The 16,529-nt window shown below is 39.9% G+C and overlaps 1 protein-coding gene across 6 annotated transcripts in view; it reads right to left on the bottom strand.

Moving 5' to 3' along the window:
* epb41l5 (erythrocyte membrane protein band 4.1 like 5) overlaps nucleotides 1–16,529 on the bottom strand; it is a 33,930-nt gene that overhangs the window by 16,989 nt on the left and 412 nt on the right. For all 6 annotated transcript variants that reach the window (XR_003834273.1, XR_003834272.1, XR_003834271.1 and 3 more), the window contains exons 2-15: nucleotides 15,514–15,725; nucleotides 9,670–9,774; nucleotides 8,533–8,575; nucleotides 8,233–8,311; nucleotides 7,807–7,851; nucleotides 6,981–7,033; nucleotides 5,444–5,564; nucleotides 5,212–5,299; nucleotides 4,978–5,066; nucleotides 4,756–4,825; nucleotides 2,553–2,722; nucleotides 1,378–1,484; nucleotides 1,100–1,118; nucleotides 66–111 (exon numbers count right to left, since the gene is read on the bottom strand). Coding sequence is in view for 1 of the 6 variants with exons in the window: in XM_029458846.1 (XP_029314706.1) it covers nucleotides 66–111; nucleotides 1,100–1,118; nucleotides 1,378–1,484; nucleotides 2,553–2,722; nucleotides 4,756–4,825; nucleotides 4,978–5,066; nucleotides 5,212–5,299; nucleotides 5,444–5,564; nucleotides 6,981–7,033; nucleotides 7,807–7,851; nucleotides 8,233–8,311; nucleotides 8,533–8,575; nucleotides 9,670–9,774; nucleotides 15,514–15,693 (1,215 nt within the window). In the remaining 5 variants the exon portion in view is untranslated. The remainder of the gene's footprint in view (nucleotides 1–65; nucleotides 112–1,099; nucleotides 1,119–1,377; nucleotides 1,485–2,552; nucleotides 2,723–4,755; nucleotides 4,826–4,977; nucleotides 5,067–5,211; nucleotides 5,300–5,443; nucleotides 5,565–6,980; nucleotides 7,034–7,806; nucleotides 7,852–8,232; nucleotides 8,312–8,532; nucleotides 8,576–9,669; nucleotides 9,775–15,513; nucleotides 15,726–16,529) is intronic.

The following is a 16,529-nucleotide window of genomic DNA, read 5'->3' as shown; positions in this document are numbered from 1 at the left end:
TTCTGTTTTGTTTTCCTGTATAATGGATGAAGGATTAAAATACACGCAGCAGTTTTACTCCTCACCTTGTTGACTCTGCAGGAGCTGACTCCGTTGCCGGAGGAGAGAAGACTGAGCAAAGACAGAAATTAAGATTTTATTCAAACAACAAACAGCTTTAAATAGTTCTTATTATTGTATAAAGCTTTATACTATTTCTGAACACTTAAGAAATAAACCGGGGACTCTTAAGTCTCCCATGACACATGAACCACATTTTGGGGGAATGTAGATACAAATTTCTGCCAATCCTTTTTTCCATTACGCTGCCCACACCTTTTTGGCTTGTGAGCTACTTTTAAAAATGACCAGGTCCAAGTGATCTACCCGTATTAAAAAATGCTGCGACGGAGGGATGGGGGGTGCTGGTGCGTAGTTCTCTCCTTGACTGTAGGCGTGTGCGCTCGTGTGTGTGTGCGGGAGCGAAACAGAGGGGAGGAGGGAATGAATTTCACGGGACGCGGGGTTCCGTTGGGGGAATATATGAATGAATCTGTTTTGATAGCACACCGTTAAAAAAAATTAGAAATATATATATATATATATATATATATATATATATATATCATTTTTTTTTAACGGTGTGCTATCAAAACAGAGCACATTCATCATCACAATGCTTTGAGTCAGCTGGTCCCATGACAGCTTAAACTACCACTGACTTCATGTCTTTACCCAACACACACATCCCTCTAACAAAAGGCTACTGGAACAAGATTACAAGTCAAGGCTTATTGTGGAATTGAATGAATTAAGAGAGAGTGTGTGTTGAGTCAGAGCACTGTTCAGCAACAGTACTTGGTAACCGTAGATCCAGTTACATGATCTTTAACTAAGCAATATAAAGTGCAAGCCTTTACATTGTTGCTATTTATAAATGGCATTAGACAGCAGCAGCGCTGTGACAATTGATAAATAATATTAGATATTATTTCTAGACAATTCAACTGATGTGGACGTGATCACCCTAAAATTAAAGCTCTGCAACAAGGAGAGGATAGATACAGTAATTTAATCAGGCAATGGAACAATCACATTGTTTAAATATTCGTGTACTCACTCATGGGGATGGAAGGCTCCTGTAAAAGCACAAAGAACAGACAGTAAGTGTTAAGTTCAGATAAATTCGAAAATTTATACAAAAACACATGCTTCCAAGAATGCAAGGATGTGTGTATGCTAATATCATGCAATATATTTATAATTCTCATAGTATATGTGTATATACTAGGCAAACATGTGCTTGCATTTGTATATTTCTTAATGTAATGTATTGTAAGTTTTGATATTGATTGTTATGTATACAGCTGTGCAGGTGTGTGTGACTGTTGTCCTCACCTCTGTTCTGCATTGTTCTTCTGGAGTAACGTCGACTGGGCCTTCTCTCAAAGGAGGCTGACCGCCTTGCTTTATTGGCCTTGGTTGTCTGATACTCCGTCTTTCCACTAGTCACACAAACACAAACATTTATTTTACTTGTAAACACTTCTGTTTGTAACCCTGATTAAAGCAAGTCAAACCATTAAATACAAAAGAGAACTTTTCTTAATGATCCTTGGATGAATATTTGTCCAAAGTGACCCCTGCTGAACTCTGGACCCATCCAAGCGATAACCTTCTATAAACAACAAACCCTGTAACCTCTGTGTAAAACCAACTTTACTGCCAATGCTTATCCAACTGGTTAACGTTTAAACACACACAGAAGGGAACTAGCTGGCTACTGCAGCATGTTGACATTGAGTGCCTGTCTTGTACCCCTGCAAGTATCTGTGTGTACACACATGTTTTGTTTGTATGTACAGAGAATGATACTGTGCATCACACAAGGATTATCTCTGTTGGTAGGTTGACACATGGCACAGAAACAAACATATCACTCTCTAAAATTGTGGCAATTAACTTATCAGCATTTCCCACCCCCCAAGTGTTCTTTTCAAGCAAGCCCAGCTGCATTTGTTCCTCACACTTATCTCAACTGCATGTCTCTTTCAGCTCCAAGTCACTAGTGCTCAGGGTGTGCAGCCCACACCACACTGTGTGCTCATGCTGACCACACCAGATCTTTTGATAACAGAAAGAGATTTTTTACTGTCAAAGAGAGCCAACCTTTCAGATACATGTCTGGTGTTCTTGATTCAATTTGTTATGGAGACAAGTGACCATTTTTTTCAATTGAAGGATGAGGGAAAAACATAATTATATTAATAATTCAATACATTGTGATTTAATTATAAATATATGCAGGGGTGAATACTTTGGCATAGCAAACAGCCTCTGCTAAACATTATACGGTAATGTGGTATAAGGTAAATCTGTGTTGTTACTGTTGCCATTGGCTTTGCATGCATGCAGAGTTTATTCAGTGGATTAAATATTGCCAGAGAACTTTCTAAGCCCTGTGTATTTGCTACAAAAATGATATCACAACCCCTTGTGTACAACCTACTCAGCCAAGCAAAAAAAAAAAAGCATCTTTATCCCATTGATCTGCCAGTACATCGGTCTGTTACCTGTATCTGAAGCGTGATCCCATGCGGATGAATCCAGACTGTGCAGAGTTCTTTTGCACCGGCCCCCTCAGCCTAAAGAAAGCATGGTGCTCCACAGCACACTTCCAGAGGTGCTTACAGGCTTTGGGGTGGTCCATCCTGAAGACAAAGGTGTGCTCCTGTTCTTTGCCCTGGGGAAGATTGGTGTAAGGTTAGATTTGGGTGACATGGAGGAGATCTAAGTTCTCAGTACGGTCACATACACAGAATGTGACCTGCTTCCACAGCACAGTGTTTGTTACCCGCCAGTTATACGAGATCAGTGATTTGAAACTCCTTCAGTCCTAGCCAACATATTTCCAGTAAAACAAAGCTCATGTGCTAGCTCTCGCTTGTGGAAAGAGACCAATTTGTGTGCAGGTGCAGCCTGATTAAATGGGATTTCTCGCTGAGGTATTAAATCTACATCGAACCCAAAAAGGACCCCTGACTATCTCACTCTCTCACCCAAAGCCAGAAAAAACAAACCCAGAAACCTTTACACAAATAAGAAAGAAAAAATATGTATATAAAGCCCTTCAAAAACAAGCATGGCTGCCTCCAGGTCAGAATGCTGTTCAAGTAACTTCAAGTCTGCGGTGTTTGGAGGAGAATTGAGAATTCAAGTATATACATTAGATTTCTGTGGTGAAAAAACTACCATACAACACAACTTTTTAGGACAGAGATGGGAGGCAAGAACTGTGTGTGACTGTGTGTGTGTGTGACTGTGTGTGTGTGTGACTGTGTGTGTGTAGGAGAATGGTGCATACCAGAAATACCAGAGGGGGCAGGCTTCTTTATTAACCTCAGTCACAGACCTCCAGGATGGACATAAACAGACTCTCCTTCTCTCTCATATACACGAGCCTCTGGGCAGTATAATACTAAGCCTGGTTTCATTTTGATTTGGAACCAGCCTCTTTTAGGGCTCAACAGAAGATCTAAGAAGAATATTCTTTGTTTGTACATTTCTTTTAAGAAATTTTAGAAAAAGGTCTTGCATGGCTTGTAAATAATGTTGTCTTGGCCTGTCAGCAAATAGTTTAAATCAGTCCAATATTTATATCATATATCAGTTTATGACATGTGGTAAAAGGTTGAGATTCACCTTAAAAAGGGAAAAGTGGAACATGACAGATGCTATGTTATGTATAATTTTTAGATTTTAAGTATCAAATATGTTTTACTTCCTGGAGGACATCAGCTGAAGTCAGCTTGTATTCTCTGAGGTACTGTGAATAGTTGTTTATGGTTTTTATACGCTTATGTTGGTTGTGAATGACAGATGCAAACAGCTTACTTCACAATCAAAAATCAAAAGCTGTATATTAAGTAAAGCTGTCCTCGACTAGATAAATTCCTAGTTCAGTTTTACGATTTTGTCGACTAATCGACTAATAGATTAGTTGATTTAATCAACAGCTCTGTAAAACTGAATTTATCCAAAAATGATCCTGTTTACCAGAGATGTGCTCATAAGGTTCTTGGAAATAAGTAATTTAGCATAAAAAAAAATAAAAATTTAGTGACTAATCAACCAAATAAATCTTAGTCAACTACGACAAAAACAACTAATTAGTCGACCAAGAGGGGCAGTCCTAATAGTTTCACATAATTTATCATATTTATTTTACAAAAAGGTCAGCGTAATTGGAACATACGAAGCATATAGTTGGACACCAGAGAAGGTGACAATACAGTAGGAGTGATTTAAGAAGTTTCCATGCACATTTTAATACTTTTTGTGCCATGAAACTGTGTCACTACTGGAATCTATTGTTGACTAACTGCACATGCCAACATCTGCAAAACTACAAACTAAGTAGAGCCTGGTCAGTGTTCCCTACCCACACAAGACAGTTAGGTGCTCTTTCAGTCACTCACACCTGCATAAAGGGCTTAGGATACATCCATATTTAACTGCAAATATTTGGTAAAACACCTGCAACAGGACCAAAGTGTGGCAAGTACAGTACATTCATTACAATCATTAGGTACCGTATGTAGGGAGCATTGGGATTGGGTCATTGATGTTATCAAGAGGGATTACTACGGGAGACTGAATGCATGTTCTGCATTTTTAACATTCCACTGTTTGGCTAGTATTTGAGAGTGTGTGTGTGTGTGTGTGTGTGTGTGTGTGTGTGTGTGTGTGTGTGTGTGTGCGTGCGCTCAGGTTCACCTGGTCATCATCCTCCACTACCACAAGCGTCAGTTTGCTTTTCTTGAAATCCAGACAAGTGATCTTTGGCCTACAAAAGTTTGTTTCACATGCACACATCCGCAACCACAACCACACCCACAACCACACACACACACACGAAGGAATAATGAGAACTCAAAAGGTGTTTCTATAAAGCATTGAAGTAAATATTTCAGTTAATTAGGATACAAGCAAACATACCAGAAGAAGAGCCCGATCTTAGTTTCTCCTTCAAACACCAAGACTCCAGTGGGTGTCAAACCCAGACTGTACTCATTACCATCTCTTGCCTGCCGTGCAGATGTGAAAAGAACAGAAGAGACACACAGAACATAAATATGTGAAATGGTCATAATGTTGTCTATGTACATTCCTTCCACTTCCCCTCTTTCATGATTCAGGGTATGTGCTAGTGAGAAGGAGTTTGTTGGTTACCTTGACCATATGCATGTCAACCCCATACATTTCTAGCCACTTGGCTTTATTCAAGTAGTTAATTTCAGCTTGGGCTGGCATCTGACCTCTGAAGGAAAGGAGGTAAAGAAGGGAGGAGGAGAAACAAAAGGAAAATAAGTGTTAGCATGATCAGAAGGATAACAAATAAGAAGTAGTTATGCAGTGTTGACAGGCCATATTTGCAGTAGTTTAGTTATAGTGAAATGCGTACCTGCACTCCTTCCATGCGTTGTATATCGCTAGCTCCACATCCTCGGTCTGGTTGGGGATAAAGCGAAATTCTGACACCAGGTCCAGATTATGTTCTAATGGGTCACAATCACCGAGCTCAGCTGAAAACACACAGACATGCACATTTATCAGTTCAGTCTGAGCAACATAGGTAGATTAGAAAGATATATTTGTTGAGGGGCTGCAGTTGTGGACTGTACAGGTGTATCTTATACGAAGTGGTAATTCAGTGTACAATTCAACTAAATACTAACAACATCCCTAAGAAAATTGCTTTTGTGTTCACTAAGTCCCTGACCTTCATCCCAACCCTGTAATGACCACAGGAAGAGTGCCTCATACTGTGGAAGTATAAAACACAATGTTGTGGAGCATCAAGACAGGTACAGATGGGTATCTGAGCTCTCTCTCTGGACAACAGTCCATATATTTTATCAGGTGACAAAAGGAGACAAAAAAGGTTGAAGCAGAAAGAAACATAAATCTCCACTAGATGAGAATGAGAATAGTGTGTTGAAAAGGAAAATAATCGTATCTCTGGTATGTGGTGTAGAGAAATAGGACAGAGACTGAAAAGCCTTGGTTCTGATTACATTTTGTAATGCCTGGGTAGATAAGAGAAATTAGGACCTCACTGTTTAGCTAGTCCAGCTGTGAGCAGGATGTAGAGAAGAGAAAAGATTATTTTATCCTATCCTGTCCCAGCAATTGTCAGTGGACCAAAACATAATTCTGAATAAAAGGAAAATGAAGGGAGGAAGCTCAACCGAAGGAAAGACAGACGACAGAAAGGGTGCTGGATTAGGGGGCCTCCAAAGAGGATGGAGCACTAATGAGCTGGCATTTACTCCAGTGTGTGTGTGTGTGTGTGTGTGTGTGTGTGTGTGTGTGTGTGTGTGTATACGCAATCTCATTCCATGAAACATCTCTAATGATTCAAACTTTGTTCCTCTGAAGCAGCACTCTGTATTGCTTTTGCAATTAAAAGCTCAATTTCTAACTATTAGAAACAGTAAACGTATCTATTCTGTATTTGTAAATGTATATACATTTCTCTGAAATGGACAGCAGGCTGTCCTACTCTAAACAGAAAGTTTGATAAGCAAATAATGCCAGGAAACCAGAGCTAATATTCCTGCTGTTACAGACACTATTTGACTGACACTACTACTGAATTTATAGAAGTGAGAGTTATAGAAGTAGGTACTAATAAGTAGCACTTATTAGTAAAATAGATGGGGAGATTCACCAACAAATTAACTGTGACCAAATCTGTATCTGTAGTCACTGCAGATTGAAAATCACCAGGCTGACACACGCTTGTCTGACTCACAGCACACTTTCTGGTATAAGCAGATGCTATATGTTTTGCTACACAGGCCTTTTGGGGCTCTGTGCAGTAACAACAGTACATATCTCAACTCTGCAAAGGAGTGTGCACCGCAGCACACAAAATAATGGCAACAGGTGATCCCAATTACCAAACACAGAGTTGGAGAGAACCCTGCTGTGCTTACCCTGTATCGAGAAGGCAGCCAACTCCACCGCTGTGTCAAACGGACATTCTAGCCTGAAAACACAGACATGGTGAGAGTCAGCCACGGCAACATCAATGAAGCTCAAACACTGCCCTATGATCTTCACTGAGGCCTACTGGTCTCTACCTCTTTCAATCATTATTCAGCCAAACAATGCAAAATATTTTCCATTAAATACGTACTTACTTACAGTTCACTTACTGACTATTGTTTATAATTCTATTCTGTTCCCCAACATGTAATCCTGTAAGCCTCTTATGGCCGTACAACTCATGTTTAGGAGGGCTGATTACTGATGAAGAAAGGCATACAGTATATTGTCTTGGTCAAGTGATCAAAACAGTTAGTAGTGTGAAATAACAGGTTCAATGACAGAACAGCTGGGCTACTTAACCCTGTGATAAGCTCTTAACAATGAGACTGGATAACCACTCCGAATGTGTTGAACAAACATGGAAACAGGTACACTCAACTGCAGAGTCACACATTCATGGTTGTTAGGTTGTTTCAGTCGGTGGATAAGTGTTCCTTATGTTTTATCATAAAGAAACCATTTTTCTCTATGGCAGTGAGATCAAGTGTGTTTGTTTTGAAAAGGCTTCTTTAATTATGTACTGGCAGCAACTAAAATATTAACCGCCAAAATATGCAACTGACATGCCAGGTCTGTTCAATGTTACGGCAAGTTAACCAATCTCTCCGTCTGTCTGGCTTTCTCAATCAACATTTAATAAATATATCATGTGCATAGCACTTCATAAAAGGTGGATGGCAGTTTAAAGTCAAAATGCAGGAAATGACTTACTTGCCACTGAGGACGTCTTGCTTTAACTGTAAAACAAATAGGTATCTGAGAAGGAAACAAAACGCAAAGAGGTGAACACGGTGATATGGTGAAATTCAGCAGTTTTATGGAATATGATATCCAATCATCTATTTCAAAGTGGCAGCATGGAACACCAAAGCAAATGACATGTTGTGTTTGAATCAATGTACAGTATAATAATCCCAAAAAGTACTTTGAACAGCGCTGTAGGTAGAGGCTGATTTTATCTGCGGGCAATAAAGTAACCCTCCATGAACCCTACGTAACACTGACTTTCTTTCAGATATATAAGATTAACAGATTTACAAAACAAACAACCTCAAAAGACCCATTTCACTGGGCTTTTAAATTGTGAGTTCATGAAAAAGCAAGCCCAAAAGTTCAAATACCTGTGGCTTAACTCACCTGGTGAGCTCCTCATGAAGGTTGTTCGGTTCTGAGGAGTAAAACTTAACTCTCAGGTGAAGGCAGTACGGTGGTCCAACTAAAAGACAGATCAAAATGACAGCTGAATAAGATCAATCAAGCTAAACAATGATATATTATGTAATAACAAAATGATCTGCGTTTTGTTATTTACAAAACATGACTTACACTTCTGCCTAATAATACAGAAACAGTATTTAGTATTCAAAGAATGTTTTGATATAGCAAGTCATCATGCATGTTTGGGGAGGGGAGAAGAAAGGGCCCCTGTATACCTACTTTTCACTTGCTTTTTGATACTTTTGGTAACATCAAGCCAGTGCTGAAACAGAAAGGGGATAACAATTTTAAAAAACACTTCAACAATGTAGAGATGAGGTTAAGTTTGGTTTTTAAAAAATCATTACCAATATCAATTTCATCTTCCAAGTATAGTCTTTTCCTCCACAACTATTGTACCAGTCTTTATTCAATTTACAAACATTTTATATTTATATGTGCAACTGAATGAACACAAACTAAGTGGACAGTTATGTAAATGAAGAGTTGCGGGAGGTCCACCTACAAACACACTCACACTAAAGTTAGTGTTCTGTCCAGTGCTGTAATTCTTCTTGGAAGTTTCGGCTCTATGAGGCATGAAAAATGTCAAGGAGAGGCGGTAGTGTTGGTGTTGGTGTGTGCATATGTAAGTTAGAGAGATAACAGAGGAACTTGCAGCACTAGTCTCCTCTCCCCCACATTCCTTACCACAGCCCCCCCCCCTCCTCTCCCCCACCCTTTTGACTCTCTACCTCCAGCCTTCTCCTCGGTGTCCCTCCCACCAGCTTTCCTTCCTTCCATGGCCTTCACAGAGTATCAGGCTGAGGGAACAGGGTCAGTGGCAGACCAATGACTTAAAACGGTTTGTCTCAGAGCACAGCCCGACTCCCAGAGCTGACAAGAGTGCCATAACCAATCCCTTTAGCCCAGGGAAAGTCCCTGCCTAAAGCGGTCCTTCAAATGGGTGAATAGTGATTTGGACTGAAATGTAAAGTCTGGCTGTGAGCAGCAGCTGAGAAGATGGTGAAACTACATTAGTACTGTACTAGTACTGAACTAGGGGATACAATTCTGATGAGTTCAGTAGAATAGATGTGATTAATTACAGTTACTGATATCAACAATTGCAAAAAACAATATTACTTTTTTTCCATTTTTGATAATATGTCAAAACGGTTTAACATTGTTGATACGATTATTTGTTTATTAATTGTAGAATCAAAAAAATCATGAAACATGATTATGCAAAACAAACCCAACACATTAGGCAACGTGTATGGCAATGAAACAAAACATCGCACTTTCTTTTGAGCAAATAGTTGAAAAGTATATATATGGGATTATTGTGTGTATTAAGTGCATCTCCATTCTTACCGCCACTTGTGCCGAGTCCATGAAGCGCAGTCCAAAGTAGTCTTTCTCTACGATGTCCAGATGGTACATGATCTGGTCAAACAGCTCCTCCCCTTTGGCTTTTTTCTGATCAGGGGAACACACAAACAAACAGAGGACTTAAGGCATATCTGAGAGAGAAATGGCCGCGACAAGTTGGAAACTAGTGATATCAAAGATACATTTACAGTGTGAATATTGATACTAATAATATTGATATTGTCATGCACTATCAGCACAACACAAATACTAGGTAAAGAAGCAATGGCACGTCTCAGGACATTACAACGCAGGAACCTTTAATGTTCTCATGTTGACAATTATGAAGTTTAATGTGCCGAGGGGTCTCCCATCATAAATGAGGCTTTCTGATAAAGGCATTTTTGACCATAAATCATTTTTTGATCATAAAATCAAATTTATTTGATTATCAAATAGTTGCTGTTTAATTTTCTACCGATTGACTAATTGATTAATCAACTATTCATTGCAACTCTGAAGTCAAGGGTTTTGAGAGACATGAATGGAAACACTTTTTAAGTATACATCTGATTTGTCTGAAGAAATTAAAAAGACCTAAAGATCATTTTCCCATCTGATCTAAAAAATGGTTCACATTGAGCCTCTTTTTTTGCACCTCGACAAAATATAATTTATGGCTTAAGTGGACATGCTCTGATTTGTGTTTCATGGATTTGAGAGACATGAAAACATATTACCGTAATATGAAGTACTACAAGTTTGATATAGGTGTGGCTCTTTCTGACAAGGCCGTACCAGTTACTGCCTGGGACTGGGAGATTTCTGCCTCACATGTGCACTCTCACTCTCACACACAACTTCCAAACCCCAGCGTGAGGCACAGTGACAGGGTTGCCCTGGTTACGGGGGCTGAAGTGCGCCAGACGCAGGAGGCACTGAGGGAAGTGGGGTGGCTGGACAAATCATGTGATCATCTGGCTCTGTGGGCCCTTCACTACGTTAGGAAAATACGCCATCTAAGATCAGGCAGCAGAAGCAGTGTTTTGCTCCTTTCCCCCCCCCCCATCTGGATTTTTACTTTAAAATCAATAATTTCTTCACCGTTTGTTTTCACACTGAAATAATAGGAATTTTAACCAAGAGTACTTTTTTACTCTTTCCCATCTTTTTTCCTCACACCAACTAGTGTTTTGTAGATTCACAAAAACATTACATTTTCATTACTCTCGAAAGCATGTTAGAGCCACTAGAACATCCATTTATTGCCTCTTTGATCCCTCATGTGAACATCAACATTAAGTCCCCACACAGGATGCAGAGTAACTAGTCATGGCATTCATGTGACTGACTCTTAGTAGTCGAGTCCGAAAGGTATTCCTTCAGTAAGTCACTGGGGTGTAAGGAGGTTTTTCCCCCACTTGACACACTTAGAACTTTAGCGTTTATTTTCTACTTGCAGCACTAGTTCCACCATCTGTGTGCAAACTTTACCTACAGAAAAAGGAACAAATCACATTGGATAGAAAACTCTCTCGCTCTGTCTCTCGTGCTCTGTCTCTCGCGCTCTGTCTCGCTCTGTCTCGCGCTGTCTCTCGCGCTCTGTCTCTCGCGCTCTGTCTCTCGCGCTCTGTCTCTCGCGCTGTCTCTCTCGCTCTCTCGCTCTCTCGCTCTCTCACACACACCCCAAGAGTGCTCCTGGGCAGCTCAGGGGGGCTGGCCCCATGCTAGCTGGCATAGTTGACAAGGCATACTGCACCCCTACAGTACCCAGGGAGAGAGAGTACAAAGGACTCATTGTGTGTGTGTGTGTGTGTGTGTGTTTCACTCAAGGCCTTGTTATAATGCCTGCAGTATTGTTCGGCTGTTTGCAGTCTTCCTGCCTGCCTGTGCACATACAGCTCCGTCTCTCAGACACTGACAGCATTTGAAGTTACAATTGAGGTATTTAGCTGATGTTCTCATCTACGGCAATTTACAAGTCTATTGAAACCAACCAGCGTAGTAATGCATCCATTTTAAATGAAAAAACATACGGTCTAGGATAGGTTTAAGACCAGGGGATTTTAAGAAGGAAATTAAGAAGTGTGAAAATCACGCACTTGACTGTCCTTATTGCTGTCCATAATGGAAATAATGCTCCTTGACCTATAATTTTTGGGCAATGTTCACGCATTGCACAGCAAGAGATATGTTATAAAAGCTTCTGTCTGCCCTTAGCGATGTATCAATTTGCATGCCCCTTTAAAATAATAAAGTCACATTGTGTGTGATATACCACTCACAAGCACAAGACAAAAGGTGACCAGACGTCTCTTTTCATCGGCTCCATAGCTTGCTTTGAATTATTGCAAACTGGCCACAAGTTCTAAATGTTTGTTTCTTGTGTATTCTTCATTGAGTCCTCACGCCATCACAGCTGCAACCAGTACAAAGACTTATACATTTTGGGTATATTTTCAATCTATAGTACCCTAACCTTCAAAAAGCCACACACGCTCAAACCCAGTTTTGGTAGATTTTTAGATATTTTGATAATGTAAGAATACAAAAAATCTAAATACTATAGTATACTCAAATGTTTTTTAGTTAGGGATGATTACAATAAAAACAATCAGTTCACTTAACTGCTGTGCCGTTCAGACTATTATTTTATTGCATATCGTTTTCAACTTTCCACTGATGAGCTGTACAGTACTAACATCAACAGCTTTCTGTTGATGTTAGTACTGTACTTAGCCTATTTTATGCAAGAAACAAATAAAGCTTGCATTTGCTTAACATTTTCTCTTGGCTACAAATCTACAATGAGAGAAAAGGTGGCTGGAGGAGGTGACAGTGTGGGTGGCTGATAAAAAGAAAAGACAAGGATGTAAATAAACGTAACGGGAGGAATGTGAATTATAAGGCGGTGTGGAATTTTGTTTGGACATGGTTGCGGCCAAACAAAGGTATCCCTAGGAGTCAGCTTGGGGTTGCCTTACATACTAGTGACACACAAACACAAAACTGGAAAGCCAAGAAAGCATGTGAAGGAGCTCTATTCAGTTTTAGGTTGTGACCGTCTATTTACAACCACCTGATCAAAAACTGCACCATTTAGCATGGGATCCCGCAAATGTATGCTAGCTTGAGTTGAATTGACAATTTAGCTGTAAACTGGCAGTCTGCAAGCGCTTCGATGGAGCCAAACTGTGTAACGCAAGTCTTGTTAACGCAAAAACAAACAATAACATTGAGGAAAATGTTATGCATTTTGCAGACCAATACAGGAAACTAAACTACAACAGGGGAAGCTATAGTCTTTTTAATTGACAACCAAACTGTGTTTTATAGATACCACTGCGCCTTATACACCATATGCTATACTGCAAGCAAAGAAAGAATTCAAGCAAAAGGCTGTGATGTGCTAAGTTTAACTTTTTCTCAGAGTCTGGTTAACTAAATGATAAGCGTGGCTGAAACATAGATAGTGGAAAGCTGCAATGTTTCCCTGCAAACCTGCTCAGCTTCCCCCTCTACTGCAAGAGGATTTGACTGTGTTCACACTATTTCTCCAATAAAAGTGTAGTTCTCCACGTTACCCAGAGCAATAAGGAACAGTTCAGACAAAATAGAACCAATACAACAAAAAACAGCCACTCAAAATGATCAAGACCCCCCCCCCCCCCCCCCCCCAACGGTGGACATACACAAGTTATCTTGAATCAGTTCTCTTAACTAATTAGACACAATGCCATTGGTCTAGCTGACAACTTGGGTTCTGCTGCAAGAAGGAATATGCATTTTCATCTGGATCTTCTAAATTAGAGCCAAAACTAAAACTTCTGAATTAGTAACTCCACGTTACATACACAGACAAATAAATAAGTTCTTGAATCTTACATCAAAGACCAAAACGATTCATTAGTCCTCCAATAGACTAAGATGGGGAAGCCCTATAGATGACAAAAACTTATTCCCACATTTTGAGCACATGCGTCTTTCATATTTATTTCCTGTACTTCTTTCAGCAGCTATTGCAGACAGACCCCTACAACCTGTGACCAACCAAAACACTGAGCATTACAATGTTTCAATGGTGATGAAAATGTCCTGCCTTAACAAAGTGGTGCCTCCAGTTTCACAAGTCACTCGGTAGAAACGGTTGATTATATAGGATTAACTTTGGAGGCATAAACTAAATTCAACCAGACAAGCAGGAGTATCTACTTTTAAGTTGATAGGGAAATAGAGACTCCACCATAATAACTGAACTGAATGAGGAATGTTGCATGACATTTTGTTTTGTTAAAAAAAGTTATACGTTTGTGGTGTCTTTCCTTCAACAGTTCTTCCCCAGGTTGTGTTAAAATGCAGTCGGTGATACAGTGCAACAGATATGTAAAAACCAAACCGAGAAATGCGCTTAACTGTGTTTTTCTTAATGTCTCATCACTTAGACATAGATGGATGATAAGGCATAAGGGTTTGCAGAGGCTACCTATATCTGGGGGATGGGAGGCAAAAAAAAGAAGCTACTTTTGAAACCTAACACAAGGCCAGGGCTCTGTTGGAATGCATTCAGAAATCCAATCGGATTTTCCTTCAGGCGCACACAGCAATACAACGAGCCATGAGTTTTTAGGGCATGAAAGCACACTTAGGCTGGTGCAATGTCAATTAACTCCATCAATAAAATAGGATATACACAAATCCCAACTAACACTGGTGGAACAGCCTTGTGAAAATTCCAGTTAGCCTTTTTGTCAACGAACAAGAGAGCTTAAAAAAGAAAGAGACAGAGAAACAGTCGAAGCAGACAACATTCCTCTGGAAGAAAGACTGAATAAGGCCAACCTCTCTATGCACACAATACTGAGCTGATGGGAAGGATTACATGTTAATGATTTGGCAGCTCTTACAGGTAGACCGACTCAAAAATGTGTGACATCACTTGTGAGACTTGCTGAATAAAATACATTCTTGCTCAGTAAGCTGGTAAAGAATTCTTGAATGCTGGATGATTGGTTTCATTTACCACGTCTAATCATTGCTTAGTCTTAGGCATAAGTAACAATCTACATGTAGAGAACAATCTTTTTATTTAATAAAAATAGAGGTAGAGGGTGTTGGAGTTAAATAAGACATATACGGTAATAATGAGAAAGTATATTCTCTTCAACACATCTTCCTTGTAATTCATGCCAGGCGGCTAGATTTCAAGATAAGGTTGCGTCATACGGGACAGTTAGATACCAGACTGGCCTCACTTGAATGCTGCATATTTGACACATGAAAGGCCAAGGGAAACACAAAGTAGCAAAACCTGTGAGCCAAAAATAAATAAAGATCACATTTTTTATGATTAAAATGTCTTTGTTTTCCTGACACAGAAAGGGGGATAAATAACAACAAAAAAACATTGGTATCTGCAATCGGCCAAATGTTATTTTAAACATCTGTATCGGCCCAGAATTTCACAATCAGTGCATCACTAAGAAAAACAATTAACAAAACATGAGAAAGAAAAACAGGAAAGCGAGGAAGAGGTGGAGAGAGTGAAGTTCTGCTCTGTGTCCACTCGGTGAAAATGATCCCTAAATGTCATGTGATGCTGTCATGTGAAATGTCCAGAAAGGATCATGGCATTACTCACACTCACACACACACACACACACACACACACACACACACACACACACACACACACACACACACACACACACACACACACACACACACACACACACACACACAGACACAGAGTGGGTAGCCATTGAAACTTACACTAACCAAGAAAAGAATAAAGAAATGGAACTTGTCATTTTAATGCCTGAAGATTTTCCCTTTAACAACCCTCCTTACCGGCAGGTCAACACTGACATCCGTCCCGTCCAGTAAGGATACACGGCAGGTGATTATGGACGTTGCATCTCCAGCAGCAGGGATGTGCGTCGTGGCACGCTGGGCCTCCCGTAACCGACTTTTCTCTGCATGTTTCCGGATGGAGCGTCGCCCCAGCGTCCTGCGCAGGAAACTCAGCATGATGGGGAAGAGGAAGGGTTACACTAACACACCTGTCAGAGAACAGAGTAGAAAGAAGTTAGCTTGTGTATTAGGGAACTGGACAGGCCTTCAAAACTACATATTTAAAAATATTGTCTATCTATGAAACATATGTATGTCAGGTGTTCAACAGGTGTATGCTAGGACCACAGAAACATGAGATGTAGTTGTTTTACATTGTTTTTGTATAGACTGTTATGTCAACTGGCAGGTAGTCACCATGACTACCTGACAAACTAGCAGGTGCGCCCTTTTCTCTCATTACCATATAGGCTATATAGTTAGTTAACATTATCTAATATTCTGGGTCCAAACGTGTCAACTAGCTACTATTGTTAATTTTTTACATCTGGGTATATTAACTAAATAGTTTGCCTCGCTGCGCCTAAGGCAAAGTTAAATGTTGGCTAACAAAGATAGCTTTAATAGGCTAACAAGTCAAAAATCGGATATATAACTTAAGCTTAGTAGCATTGACGGATATAACTTTGTATAACGTAATTCAGCTGGGGAAACGAATAATTGACAGCGTAACGTTATATCCTGTTCACGTTAATTTAATTATCAGACTAATTCTCAGTTTGTTATCAATAATAACGGTTGGATAATAACGTCAGCCAGAAACAGAAGCCGCTGAGATGGACTGGGCTTCCCGGCCGCCAACACCCCTTATAAAGTCTGAACTAATAGGACAGACGAGAAAACTTCTACATACTTCTGCTGAAAGAATATTAATATGGCAAACAAATACAAAATGTTTACCCTTAGCGTTACAATTGTACCCAGTTTAGGGCCTGAGGTACCTGATGTAAGCA

The sequence above is a fragment of the Cottoperca gobio genome, chromosome 21 (assembly GCF_900634415.1).
Source record: "Cottoperca gobio chromosome 21, fCotGob3.1, whole genome shotgun sequence".
Taxonomy (NCBI): domain Eukaryota; kingdom Metazoa; phylum Chordata; class Actinopteri; order Perciformes; family Bovichtidae; genus Cottoperca; species Cottoperca gobio.
The sequence above is the reverse complement of the archived record's forward strand: the minus strand, read 5'-3'. Positions and strand labels throughout refer to the sequence as shown.